This window comes from Equus caballus, chromosome 2, assembly GCF_041296265.1.
Source record: "Equus caballus isolate H_3958 breed thoroughbred chromosome 2, TB-T2T, whole genome shotgun sequence".
In the NCBI taxonomy this organism is placed as follows: domain Eukaryota; kingdom Metazoa; phylum Chordata; class Mammalia; order Perissodactyla; family Equidae; genus Equus; species Equus caballus.
In genome coordinates this window covers 117,716,900-117,730,101 of record NC_091685.1, presented here as the reverse complement: position 1 = coordinate 117,730,101, position 13,202 = coordinate 117,716,900, and the positions used below count along the sequence as shown (strand labels likewise).

Here is a 13,202-nt window from a genome sequence, read left to right as displayed (position 1 = left end):
GGGGCTGTTAGAAGATTTATTAATGATTTGACCAGAGATAAAACAAAGATCAGAGTGCCATTAAATCATTGAGAGAGAGACAAAAGAGATTCCTTGAAATTAAGAAAAAACTAAGTAACCAAGTGATTTCAGTATTGTTAAAAACAGCAATCCTGCTTTTTTTTGAATTTATCAGACAAGACAATAGACACTTTCCAATCAGTATTGTGATTTCTTAACCATCCTACAAAACAAGTATTAGGGTTAGTTTCTTTCTCAGGACATGGGGACAATGAATCTCAAAGGAAGAAAGTAACTTCCCCCAGTCACATAGCAGATGTGAACAAAATATTGTTTATATAGTGCTGCTTCGCTATTAATAGATTTTCAGTCTTTAGTACTGAGAAGAAAAACACTTTGAAAAAAATAATAAGGGTCTATAAAATCTTCTTTTCATTAAAAATTTTTAAAAATGCACTGCGTACTCTTTTACAAAATGAAACTTCGTCTTGTTAGTAAAGCATGTATCAACAGAGAGCAGGTTAAATAACAAAAAGATCCGCCAGTGCCTTCATCAGCAGTGTCTGTTCTTATATACAAAGACTCCAACGGGAGACAATATTTTACTTGAAAAAAAGTGTGCAATATTTGAAAAATTATCATCAGAGTCTCATATATACTTGGAATTATTTTATTTGCTTTAGGAAAAACTGGACATGTGTGCAAAAAGCAGCACATTTGCAAGCCAAAGTCCCATCCAAATAAACTAATGAGGGCAGAAATAATCAGATAATATCTAACCAGAGGTCTCCTTGGTCTCATTTTAATAGTAGCATGTTCAAATTCACAATGGCTGACTTTTGAATCTAATCTGACAGCACTTTCAGTACACATTCCTTGTTGACGTCAACTTAAGTCCTTTATCATAGGAAGAACAGAATAATAGAACAGATTCTCTGGGCACTGCTGAGGATAATACAGAAAAAGTCATAAATATACAGCATACGGGGAAAATAAGACTGGTAGGAACTAGCATAGTAATAAAACCTATTTCTTTCTCATTAAAAAGGAAATGTCCTGACTTTTTTTTAAGATGAAAATTCTCATTGTAAATGCATTTTTTCATTACCAAATAAGGTCCGGTAATTTTATCTTGTAAATTGGACTGGAAGATTGCATGAGTTTTCACAGAGAGAAGCTTCAGCCATTCTTGCCACTCTCCCTCTCCGCAGGATCTGGGCTGCTAAGCATCATTTTCCTTTCCCTTCTCAGAGCTAGAGGTGTTTTCCCAGCTGGCAGAATTAATGCGGGGAATTGTGAAGGATGTGACACTAATAATCTGGGAAACTAAAAGAAAAATATAATCATAGTACTCTTTGCTGCTCAGGGCCATTTTTGCTCAGCACTTCTTAAATTACATCCACTGTATGATTTACAGGCATCTCTCTTTTATCTAGAGAGTCATCTGGATCAAATAGTAATATAGCTTTGTTGACAAATGCCACAAAGCTGACTTTATTCTCAGGGTCCATCTTGAATTTCTGCTTAGTCACAAGCAGACCACAAATGAACATGATGACAGTCTCAGAAGGATCTTTAATGCTGGGCTGACCATCTTGGCAAGATTGGTTTTTCAAGGGTATTACAGAGTGCCTCACTGGGACACTAGCATCTTGTAACTCACCAATACTCCCATGGGGGACATCTTCCAGGGAGAAATAATGTTATGATTCACATGCCTAGTTAGCAGATCAAAAGAGTTTTCTGGCTATTGAATATTTGGCAAATTCCAGAAATTAGAGAGAAAAACAGTGGCTTCAAGGCAGCTGAATACAATAAAATTCTATTCCTCCTCGACTTTATGTAATCAAATACTTTTTTCCTATGTGTGTGTGGGATCCAGAAAGCTGCTGGAATTTTAGGTCCCATGAAGGGCCAGGAGCTTATAACAGCTTTCTCTTCAGCTAAGATCAGAGGAGGAAAAAAATCGAAGGAGTTATTTTTCCTAAGTGACATTGTTTCCAATTAATAGAGACAGGGGTATGAAAAGGGTCATGTGGTTTAAGAAGTCCACGGTTATGGAGATTTGCTGAAATAATTGCCCAGGTTGGAGGCTTCATCAGCCTGTCAGATCTTTCCCCCCGTATGGGCACTTGTATGGTATACTGTAAGAGACTACTGTGCAACCTTCACAGGCCAAACATCTACCCAGCAGTACATGATTAAACTCTCAAACATATATAAAAAGAGCCCTGCTGGATATTCTCCTTTCAACCAGCCGGGACTTCAGGCTTCACAATGTACTGTTCCTTTTCACAGCTTGCACTATGAGGAAAGGCTGCGTAACCGGAGGACTAACCAGCAGTGGTTGAAGAAAGTGAATGTTGCAAACTGCAGGTCTGCCTCAAACTATTGAAGGCATCTCAGCAATCCAAAATTCAGTAACGCTCATTGCAAATTCAGATGCATTCTAAATCACCTACCTGATAAAAATTATATGTTAAATTCTAGCCCTAAAGATGATATTGTTGAGTATTATTTCTTCATATGATTTAAGGGGATGGAAGAGGTTGATACATAACTTATAATTATCATTATTATTAAGTATTGGTGCTGTAGGTAGTAATGGCATAGTATTGAATCGGAAGGCAGGCTAATCACATGGGTACTGTGGTCTGACTTTCTGGGTTCAAATGACATTGTTTTCATTTTTACTAGCTGCATGACCTTGGGCAAGACCTCAGGTTCATTATCTGATAGTAATAGTGTTTTCCTACTTGGGTACAGGGCGTTGTGGACATCAAACCTTATGAAGCATTTCAGGCAAGTCATTTGGCAATTGCTTCTGGTTGTTTTTGGTGAGGAAGATTGGCCTTGAGCTAACACCTGTTGCCAATCTTCCTTTTTTTGCTTGAGGAAGAGTGGCCCTGGGCTAAGATTTGTGCCCATCTTCCTCTATTTTGTATGTGGGATGCCACCGTAGCACGACTTGGTGAGTGGGGTATGTCCGCACCTGGGATCCGAACCAGTGAACCTGGCTGAGACAGCAGAGCATGCTGAACTTAACCACTATACCACCGGGCCAGCCCACTTCCGTTGTTTTTGATAGCTTCCTTATCACCACTGTTGTTCTTTGGATATAAACATTTTATATATATACATATAAATATAACAGATCCTTTGAATTGTTTTATTTTTTATTAGTGAAAGGACCAGTCCAAACCTTGAAAAGCTGAAATTAGCAGCAACAATGTTTGCTGAGTATGAGATGGTATTTATGGCAGGCAGAGTAAAAAGAAGTAAATGGTCACTTACACAGATTAAATCTATCCACTGGCATTCTTGAACTTAGTGAATAGCACTAGGTAATTCTCTGTATTATCATGTTTTAGACTTGAAAGGCTTACAAGTTTCTGCTAAAATGCATTGCCTGTCTTCTGGAGATGTTCTATTAAAAGAATACATGCATTCAAATAGATTAGATGTCAACTCTCTGTACTAATGTCTTTGGATGAGTTAAGAAAATTTTTTTGTGCATTTTATGGTCCTTTAGGACAGTTCTTCTTGATTTTTCCGTATACTATTGATGAATCCAGAATTTGACGGGTACTTATTATGACAGGCAGCAGGCCCGCAATGGAAATCAGTCATAAGAAAGATAGCATTCTGATCTTCTAGGAGCTTCCTGTCTGATCAAGTTGATAAACAGATAAACGAGTACATACAACCGAATGTGAGGAATACTGTTCCTAGGGTTCCATAGGGGCACAGCCTTGGACAGGACGGGGCGCGTGGTCAAGGAAAGGTTCTCAGAAGAGTTAATATCTGGGCTTGTTCCTTAATGAGAAGGGGTAATAAACAAGGAAGAGAGGAATCAGAAAGGAGGAGGACCATGTGTAATGTCCATGTTGTGCTTGGGACTATAGCCTTTATTTTCAGCGTCAAAGGAGGACATATTTGTGGGCTGCTGTGAGAGGAAGCTCCCCTGAGCAGAGCTCCATTACAATGTGAGTGGCAAGGAAGCTTAGTTTTCAGTGAAGGCAAGTGGGGCTATTGAAGAGCTCTGAGCAGGGACGTTTTATGCTGTCTAGCTGTGAGAAGGAGAATGAATTTCAGAGTGGTGGCAGGGAGACCGCTTAGTCACACCCTTAGAGAAAGAGTTAAGAGCCAGCTGTTGCAGATGTTTTGGATTCTAAAATTGTGAAGGGTTATCCCTTCAACGTGTAAATCGAACTGTGTCTAAGAAGAGAAATTAAAAATTGATACTCGGAAAACTTCATAGTCGTGATTGCTTATTACAAGTATTCATTTTCACATCAATGTCTCTGACTCAAAGATTTTTATTTTTTGTTTTGTTTTTAAAATATTTATACATTAGAAATCTGATCAATAAAAAGTGTCTCTCTTGCTGAGGTTTTGTTTGGCCACAACTTCATCACCAATTCACAAGTGACAAATCTGCCATTGCTATTGCCACATCGTCTAAAACTAAATGGCAGAGATGCCCCATAAATGCCATCACGTGTATACATTATTCTATTTTTGCTATAACAACACTCTCTCAAAGCAGCTGTTAAATATTTTTATTTTAAACAGCAAACACAGCTTCAAGAGGGATGAAGAAATTTTTCCAGAAAAATATCTTAATGATATTGAAGGCAAGTGGGACTGGTTACCGGTGGAGGACACCTGCAGGCCTGAGGTTGTTTTATGATAAGATAAGAAAAAAAATATTGTCATTTCTTAAGAACACTTTGCCAAATACCTACATAAAAGTGACAAGCTTCAGTTTTCTTTTACTTCTGGCACGTGAGCTCCATTTTGAAGATATAAGGGGGTCTGTAAAGTTTGTGCTGGTCTCTGGGAACAGGTGGCTTTGATAGTTCCCGGAGCACTGGAGAATAGGCATGAATACATTCCAATAGATTATTCCATGTGTAATGTATACACACATACATGGCAGAAAGCGCTACAATTCAACAGACTTCAACTAAAGTTTATTCAGATAGAATTTGAATGAGGGGACAGGAATGGCAATGGTTTCTGAGCCCTGTTGAAAATTGTGGGAAGCGTTTCTGTTTCCCTGTTAGAGAAAAGAAACTAGAACTGGAAACACTTGGAATCTCTGAAAAATAGAACAGAATCAACTGAGCTGCCCCAGCCCAGATATTTCCCGGGGGCTCATCTAACTTAAAACTGAGAATGTGATTAAAAAACAAACAAACAAGAAATTCGTCATTCATTTACCTTTCATTTGTGTTGAAGCTCCTTTTTTTTTAAGAGTGCTCAAATCTTGCTGAATTTTTAGGACAAAGAAACTTAAAGTTATCTGGGAAATTAATATCAGCAGCACAAAAAAAGTATGACAGAGTCTTTGGGGTTGATCCCAGGATGAAAACTTCTTAGTTTTATGACTTCTCGAGAGGAGTTTCCTGCCAAAATACAGACAATAAGTTGTTTTAATCAAGGTTATAATGTGTTCTTACAGTTAGCGAGAGGAGAGCTGTATTTCTCTTTAGCGACCAGTGAAACTAGAAAAAGTATAAGAAAGTAACAGGAAAAATGGCACAATATAATACATTGGATATCTTACCTAAAACAGAGCTATGATTTGAAATTATAATAGATTCTTGAGAAAGTGTAATTATTTGTTTTTATGCATTTGACTAATAATGACAATTTTTAAGGAAAAATCGGTATTTAAGTTAATATGTCTGAAAGGAGATCTTGCAAAGGTCGTCAGTCAATGACGATGTGCAGCTTCCATCCTTTTGCTCATGGGGAGAAATGCAGGGCTACTGCTCTGACTATTATCATATTAAAGGTAAGCTTGACCTTGAGCTCTAAAGTCTAAGAGCCCCTTCCTTCTTCCTTCCTTCTCTCCTTCCTTCCTTCTCTCCTTCCTTCCTACCTTCTTTACTGCCTTCCTCCTTCCTTCCTTTTTTCCTTTCTCCCTTCCTTTCTTTCTTCCTTCCTTCCTTCCTTCCATGTGACCATCTTTTAAACTATTGCCTATTTAGAAAAAACATCTTAGTGTGATTGTTTTCCTTTGAATTTTCCCTTTTGAACACTTTATTAGGCACTTTTAACTTTGTCTTAACAGCCAATGGTATGCTGTGAGGTTGTTGAGCGGAGTGTTCCGGCGGTGGACGGCAGGATGGACTGGTGGGACTACAGTCTGGAGGACAGGATGCTATTACAAGAGGCCACACAGGACAGACTGGGGCTTGGGTTGGGTTGGCAGCAGTGGAAATGGAAGGAAGCGGCAATTCTGAAAAGGAGGATTTAAAGGGCCTTGCCCACTGGCTGTTGGAGTAGTGAGGGCTATAGTTGTAGCTAAGGTTTCAGGTCTGTCCATGATGAGGAACAAACGATGAGAAGACACACAACAGAAAAGAAAAAGAGCAAAATATCACACAGAGAAAGTGGTGGCAGTGGATGTAATTTGAGAGGAAAAAAGAAAATGCATTAAAAAAACACGTGCCACCTAGACAGTATAGCACATTGCAGGGGCAGCCCTATTCTTTCTCTCAGCCGTTCACAGAACAAGCAGTCTTAGTGGGGCCAGGAAAGCTGCACCATCAAGGTCCGGGAAGCCCTCTGTCCTAGGCCATCTTGGTTAGTTTCAGTAAAAAACTTAGAAGATATGATAAATGATGGTAAAACTGAGGGTAAAAGCTCGGGACAAGAGGGTAAGACCTGGTTGTCTCTTAGCCAATTCTGGTTAATTTTTTTCTAGCTAAAATAAGATTCGCTTCTTCTTCTTCTGTGTGCAACTGTGTGTATGTGTGTGACTCCTGATTATGCCTTGATTACGGTTATCACAACCATAACCAAACGCTGAGTGCTTCCTCAGTTCCAAAAACTGTGCGAAGCACCTCTAAGTGCCACCGCATTTACTCTTCACAGCTGCCTTCAAAGGTAGTGGCGTTATTATTCCCATTTTACAGACGAGGATACTGGAGGCTTAGAAAGATTAAGAAATTTGCTCAACTTCCCAAAGCTGGTAAATGGCAGAGCCAGGATTCAAATCTATGAGGTCTGACTCCAGAGTCTCAGTTCTAACAAATATATTTTACTGCCAAACTTTATGTTGGCTTTGAAAGAAGGTGCATAATTTTCTATAAAAATTCCGAACAATGGATTTCCTTTCATCTCCAACTTCTTCACATCTTGTGGAGAGTAGAAGATTTCTCGAAACGCAATACGGTAGTGTACCACAACTTCTTTAATCCAGGGAAAGAGAACATGTATCGTCCAGCTTTTTGAGGGGAAACAGAGTCTCCCCTCTTTATCCTAGAGCGTGTAATGTGGCAGCATCAAAGCTGCCATGGATGTGTTTAATTAAGCAGTATTTCCTCGCCATCCTTCGTTCACAGGGTGTAATGTTTCTTGGTGGATGATTCAGCACAAATAGCTGAAGAGATTTATTTCTCTATTTTTCCCCGTGCTTGATCTTTCAGACCTGGATTGCTTTTATCCCTTCTCTACACAGCAAAATTCCAGGCATTCGACAAGAGTTGGGTCAAAGTGGATTCCTTACTAATTCCAGGGAGTCGTAGCTTTCTGGGATGATCTGGCAGTCTGCATAAGCCTCTCCTAACACATCACTCTGAACAATCCCATCCTGAGGGCAGGGATCACACGCTGATGTTCCCTCTCACCTGACGCATAGTAGGAGTGTGTTAGAGATGGTTGAGCAGATGAATAAATGAAAAATAGGTGTATTTCGGAACACCACTGTGAGCATTTCAAGCCTGAGTTTAAGAGCCCTTTGTTCTAAGGAGCACAGATGACTTTCAGAAATCCTGAGGTGCTGTAGAGATTTGGTGAGCAAAAGATTTCATTTATGGGCCAAATGAAACTGTTAAAGTAATTTTACTAGAAACCCATAACGCGCACTGCCTGACTACATTTTTAAAAATATGACTGTTGCTGGTGCTTTCTTCAATTTTTTCTTTCCAATTCTGAATCTATTCTTGATTACCCTGAGTATCATCTTGCTGTTCCGAGTGAATGTCCAATTATATTTAATTGTATCACTTTTCACAGTTAAAATTTCCACCCTGACCATTTTTTCTGTGTTCCTGGATAGCTTTATGAGTAATCTATTATTTTTTTAATTTCCAATTTGAAATAATGACATGCTCAATTTGCTTCTTATGTTTTCTAAATATATACGTCTGTGGGTTTCAATTGCCTTTCTCCATTCTTGCAAAATTGTTTAACTCACTTTAATTATAAATTTGCCATGTTTTTCTTGGACTGGGCACACTATGAGATTCAAGTTTTCTCTGCTATAACAATTATATTCCCCATGTGGCGAGTTACTGTGCCCAAGCAATCAAATGACCCAAGATAGTTAGCCAAAGGGGATAGTAGTTGCAAATAGAGAGTTTATCTGGCACACTTAACCGAGGTGATTGTCTTTTTCTGCATTTTGAAGAGAATGAGTTTTATATACTACCAGGCAGAAATGATGAAAGGATCCATTTTTTTTACCCTTCCTTTTTAAATAACCTGTTCAGCCTTATTGCTGGAACTTGAGTGAAATCAGTTTCCCTGAATGAAGTTCTGCTTTCATCTGCATGGAAGTAGAGAGCAAACCCCGTCTTGCACCTCTAACGATGGACGGAAAAGGCCTTGCTTGGCCATGGAATTTGAGTCAAGCATTAGCACATGAGACAGCCACACGGTCTCCCCAACATTGACTTCACAGCCTCTCCTGTCTCCAACCAGAGAGGCAAATACCTGACAGGGAGACAATACATCTGCAGGTAATCATTTAAGCAGCTATTGTTAGAAGGTTACCATTGGCACAGAATTTTTTTCTTCCCCCCAACTACGTTGGGATCACAGTAAGTTATAAGAATTTATAACCAATTACTTCAACAGGCATTTCCTGAACCCCAACAACATGCCTATCACTCTGTGGAAGTTACTGCAGTGAATACAGTATTCAGGGCCCTTGGGCAGCTTGAAATTTAGAGGGGACCATGGGCATCCAGCAAATTAATACAAATGGGAAGACTGCCATGAAGGAGAAACTCAGGGGGCAAAGGAAGGCCAGAGGGAGGGACCTACCCAGGGTCACAGCTGGGAGGTGCCACGTCAGGAGTCAAACCTTTGCCCCAGCCATCATCAAAGCTGGTACATGCACTTAAAGCCCTAATTGCCCTCCTGCGGTCAGTAAAATACACAAAGGTTTCAACACCTATATCAACTAAAGGGTCAGAGAGACCGAAGGTTAACGTCTTAGTCTTAATACTGAGAAACAGAGTAAACGGCATTCCCTGAACCTCAATTTTCTTTTCTGCAGACTAAGAAAATCTACGTTATAATATTGTTGTGAAGACAGAATTAGTATAGTCAACATAGTGCTTTGCACATCATGCTCAATAAATGATGGCTATTGATTTTAGCAAGACTCTGTGTATGAGCTATACAATAAAGGCAGATAAGGAAAATGCAGAATTTTCTAAACAGACTTTAGTCTAGCTCTTTCCTGCTTAAATTCAGTTCAGTATAGCTTCTAAAATAGAAGCTGTGTTGGAAAACTCTGTAACACTGATGCAGAGTGAGCTTGCGAACATTCAGGAGGAATGTTGGTCATGGTGGCCCCCTTCCCACCCTCCCTTTCTCCTTCCCTCCCCACTTTTCTCCTTCTCTTCCTTTCCTTCTTGGGATGCATTTTATTTGTCTCTGTTGAAGGAATTATTGTCTCCAGTCTTCCTTGGGGAAGGAGATATGAGAAGGAAGCACAGAGGAGGAAGAGGTTTTCAAATTCAGAAGGAGCCTATCTATTCTGGAATTTGAGGAAATTTGAGTCTGCCAATAACCACTATTCTAGTAGTCATGGCGTTTGGGGAGTCAATGAATGCACAGAAACAGCATCCAATGAAACGAAACAAACCAAATCAAACCAAAACAAAACCAGATCAACAGAAAATGAAGAAAACTCTCCAAAGCCCCACAGAGGTTTTCTTCATGCTCTTGGTAATATACTCCAACTGCTCGTCACAGCTGAAGAAGCAAAACTTCTAACATAAAATCTATGTATTTAAATTATTTCCACATAAATGACTTATTCTCCCGATTCAGTTTTCAGTTAACATGTTTGTTTAATGAATGAATATGTTAACTTTAAGCAAAAAGGGTGTAAAACTTCAGTAACATAAGCAATTCCTTTTAAAAATTTCTATATTTTTAGGGGCTGGCCCGGTGGTGTAGTGGTTAAGTTTGTGCACTCCTGGCTAAGTTGGCGCACTCCACTTCAGTGACCCAGGGTTCCCGGGTTCAGATCCTGGGTGCCAACCTATCCACTGCTCATCAAGCCATGCTATGGCAGCGTCCTGCATACAAAATAGAGGAAGATTGGCATAGATGTTAGCTCAGTGACAACCATCCTCAAGCACAAAGAGGAAAATTGGCAACAGATGTGAGCTCAGGGCCAATCTTCCTCAACAGAAAGATAAAACATAAAAATAAAAAATTTCTATACTTTTAATTGAAAGAGACCATTTCTTTTCAGGAGACAGAATATCTGATTTCAACTGTTCTTTTTTCTTTACATTTTTCTTCTGAGAATGGAATCATTAGACGAATAGACAGTGTAGCCCTTCATGGGTCTCAAAAAAATCTTTCACCTGTAAATTCTTTCTCAATTTTCTGTGGCCATTAAGAAGAGATTTGGGATATGTCACCAGGAGAAGGGGGATTACTAAGTGACATTTTCCATTGTTAGATTCTGTGTGATTTAGAGACATTGAATTTAGTGGGTTCAATTTTAATCTGTTTTACAAGAAAGTGTCACTTTATATCATGTGAAAAATGCACTTCCTCAACTGGGGCACAAAACATGAAAATACTGTTTAACCTTTCAATATATCTACTAGGGTAAAAGCAAAACCCTTGTCTCTACTTTTCACATCATACAGACTATTTTCCACAATCTTCACCCTAGATTGATTGCGTATAAAATTCACTGGCTGTCCTAACATTTAATATGCTTGTTGTTTTAATGTTTATATGTCATGATGACAAAGCACTGATTTCTGCATGACAAATTAATCTTTACGTAGGATACGTAAAGCATATTCTCATTCTCAAATAAAGTATGGTTTTTTATCAGCAAGATTCATCCAGAATTGATTACTCAAGCACATGCTGAAAAATCCTTAGGATTACAATGTATTTCCCTCCAGCCTCTTTTGATAATGGAGACTTAGTGCAAATAGACATTGAAAGTTAACGTCATCACCTGAAAGAGTTAGGCAATTTACCCAAAGCACCTATAACTATTTTCCATAAACACAGACATGCAAGGCATTTGCAGCCTTCATGTTACAGACAATTACTGAAAGCAAAGCAAAGAATGTAGAAAAGTGTTATACTCTACACCCATCCAAGTCTCGTGTTCATTGTTGTCTGTAATTTTTTAATCCTAAGTGTCTTTCCCCTGTGCAGGATTAGCCTTTTTGGAGTCAAGCTAAAGACTGAAATGGTCTGTTGTTATTGTTTGCTATTTGGGGCTGTTTCCCTAAAGGATTGTAATCAGTTTGCTTTTAAAGAATATGTGATGTTTGAGAGGGAGTGACAGGCATAAAATTAAAAATAAAATGACTGCTAAATAGAAATATATAAAGTCGCTTGAAAAATTGTCTTATGATATTTGGCCAATTAGTCTGAAATAAGCTCTAAACTCTTGCTCTTGTAAAATCTATATATGTATCAAAAGTGGTTCAATTTTAATTCATCCATATGCCTGAGATTTAGAAAAATAAATAGGAGGCACCTGGAGACAAACATTCCAAAATGACCTTATTTACAGCTAATCAATACTAGATGACAGTCATATGGCTTTTTCTTTTTCCTGTGAAGCCTAGCTCTGCATGCGCAGCCGTAGATTGAGTCTGAGTTGGTAGGTCAATAATAAACCCACTTTTGTTACATTGATGTCCTTCTGTTTAGAGATAGGTAATTTGATAAATATCCATACGTTTAAATGCTCTCTTCACAATTATTTTTTTCAGCTGTACATCATAATATATTTCGGATTCTGTGTAGATTACAGTCTCTTCACAATTATTAAAATCATTTAGCAACTGGAAATGATCATGAATTACCCCCACTGTCTCATATTCCAACGCTTGGATAAAATATTTTACCATCATGTATCTAATACCTTTGTATGTCTATGGACAGAGTTTCTGAGTGTTCATTTACACTACGTCCAGATATACACACATAGTTGTAAACTGCGCAGTCTGTTTTGAATAAAATTAGTCTATGCACATATCACAACACTTACCCCTTTTGAGTTTGACGCCTCGATGAAACTTTACTTTTGTCGAACTCTTCCAAGTCGGAGTCGTTGTTTAAGAGAATGTATTTTTCCTGCTTGTCGGCTTCCATCATTTTCATTTCTGAAAGTCTTGATTCAATAAGCTCTGAAAGTCTGCCTGAATCCTAAGGTGGTTGTAGAGGCGACCATAAATTGTATTTGTATCCTATAAGAACATTTAGGAAAAAACTTCAGGGCAGCTGACTTCTTGGTCTGAACTTCTCAACTTAGTGTTCAGTCCAAAACCCAAGTGGCCTATGGAGCTCTTCTGCCAAACGCTGCTCCCCTCTCCCTGCGGGTAGAATTTCAGCTGCCACTTCACAGGACTGGATGTGGGAGGGAGCAGGAGGAACAGTCTAGTAAGATAAAGGACTCAAGTGTAGGGAGAGGACGTGAAAACCAGTATCTATGAGTATCCAGCAACTCATTTCGTAAATTTTCATCTAAATTTTTCTTCCATCTGAAACTGTTATTTTAAAAAAAGTCAAAAAGAAGAATTTTTTAAAAGGGGGAAAAACACAGTGGTATCCTGAGATTACATACCCTGTAAGACACAGATTTAATTCTTTAGGCAAAAACTGAACAGCATTCTTGGACCAGATTTTTCTCTCTCTCTCAGACTATTACAGTCTCCAGGCTCTGCGATGATTTTTATTCAAGTCAGAATGCAAGTTCTTTCAGATAACATTTAAAAAATCTTTATTCTAGGGGCCGGCCCGGTGGCGCAGCGGTTAAGTTCGCACGTTCCGCTTCTCGGCGGCCCGGGGTTCGCTGGTTCGGATCCCGGGTGCGGACATGGCACTGCTTGGCAGCCATGCTGTGGTAGGCGTCCCACGTATAAACTAGAGGAAGATGGGCACGGATGTTAGCTCAGAGCCAG

At 39.0% G+C, this 13,202-nt stretch overlaps 1 protein-coding gene across 5 annotated transcripts in view; it reads right to left on the bottom strand.

Annotated features, from left to right (window-relative positions):
• The window catches only part of LOC111770560 (EF-hand calcium-binding domain-containing protein 14-like), a 75,607-nt gene extending 62,947 nt beyond the window's left edge, over positions 1 to 12,660 (bottom strand). For 2 of the 5 annotated variants that reach the window (XM_070259713.1, XM_070259714.1), the window contains exons 1-2: positions 12,290 to 12,616; positions 5,227 to 5,411 (exon numbers count right to left, since the gene is read on the bottom strand). In XM_070259713.1, the coding sequence (XP_070115814.1) occupies positions 5,227 to 5,411; positions 12,290 to 12,402 (298 nt within the window). In that variant the 5' untranslated portion in view covers positions 12,403 to 12,616. Of the gene's footprint in view, positions 1 to 5,226; positions 5,412 to 12,289 lie in introns of all 5 variants that reach the window. The other 3 variants (XM_070259715.1, XM_070259717.1, XM_070259716.1) reach the window with 3 other exon arrangements.
• Positions 12,661 to 13,202: the final 542 nt, after the last annotated feature.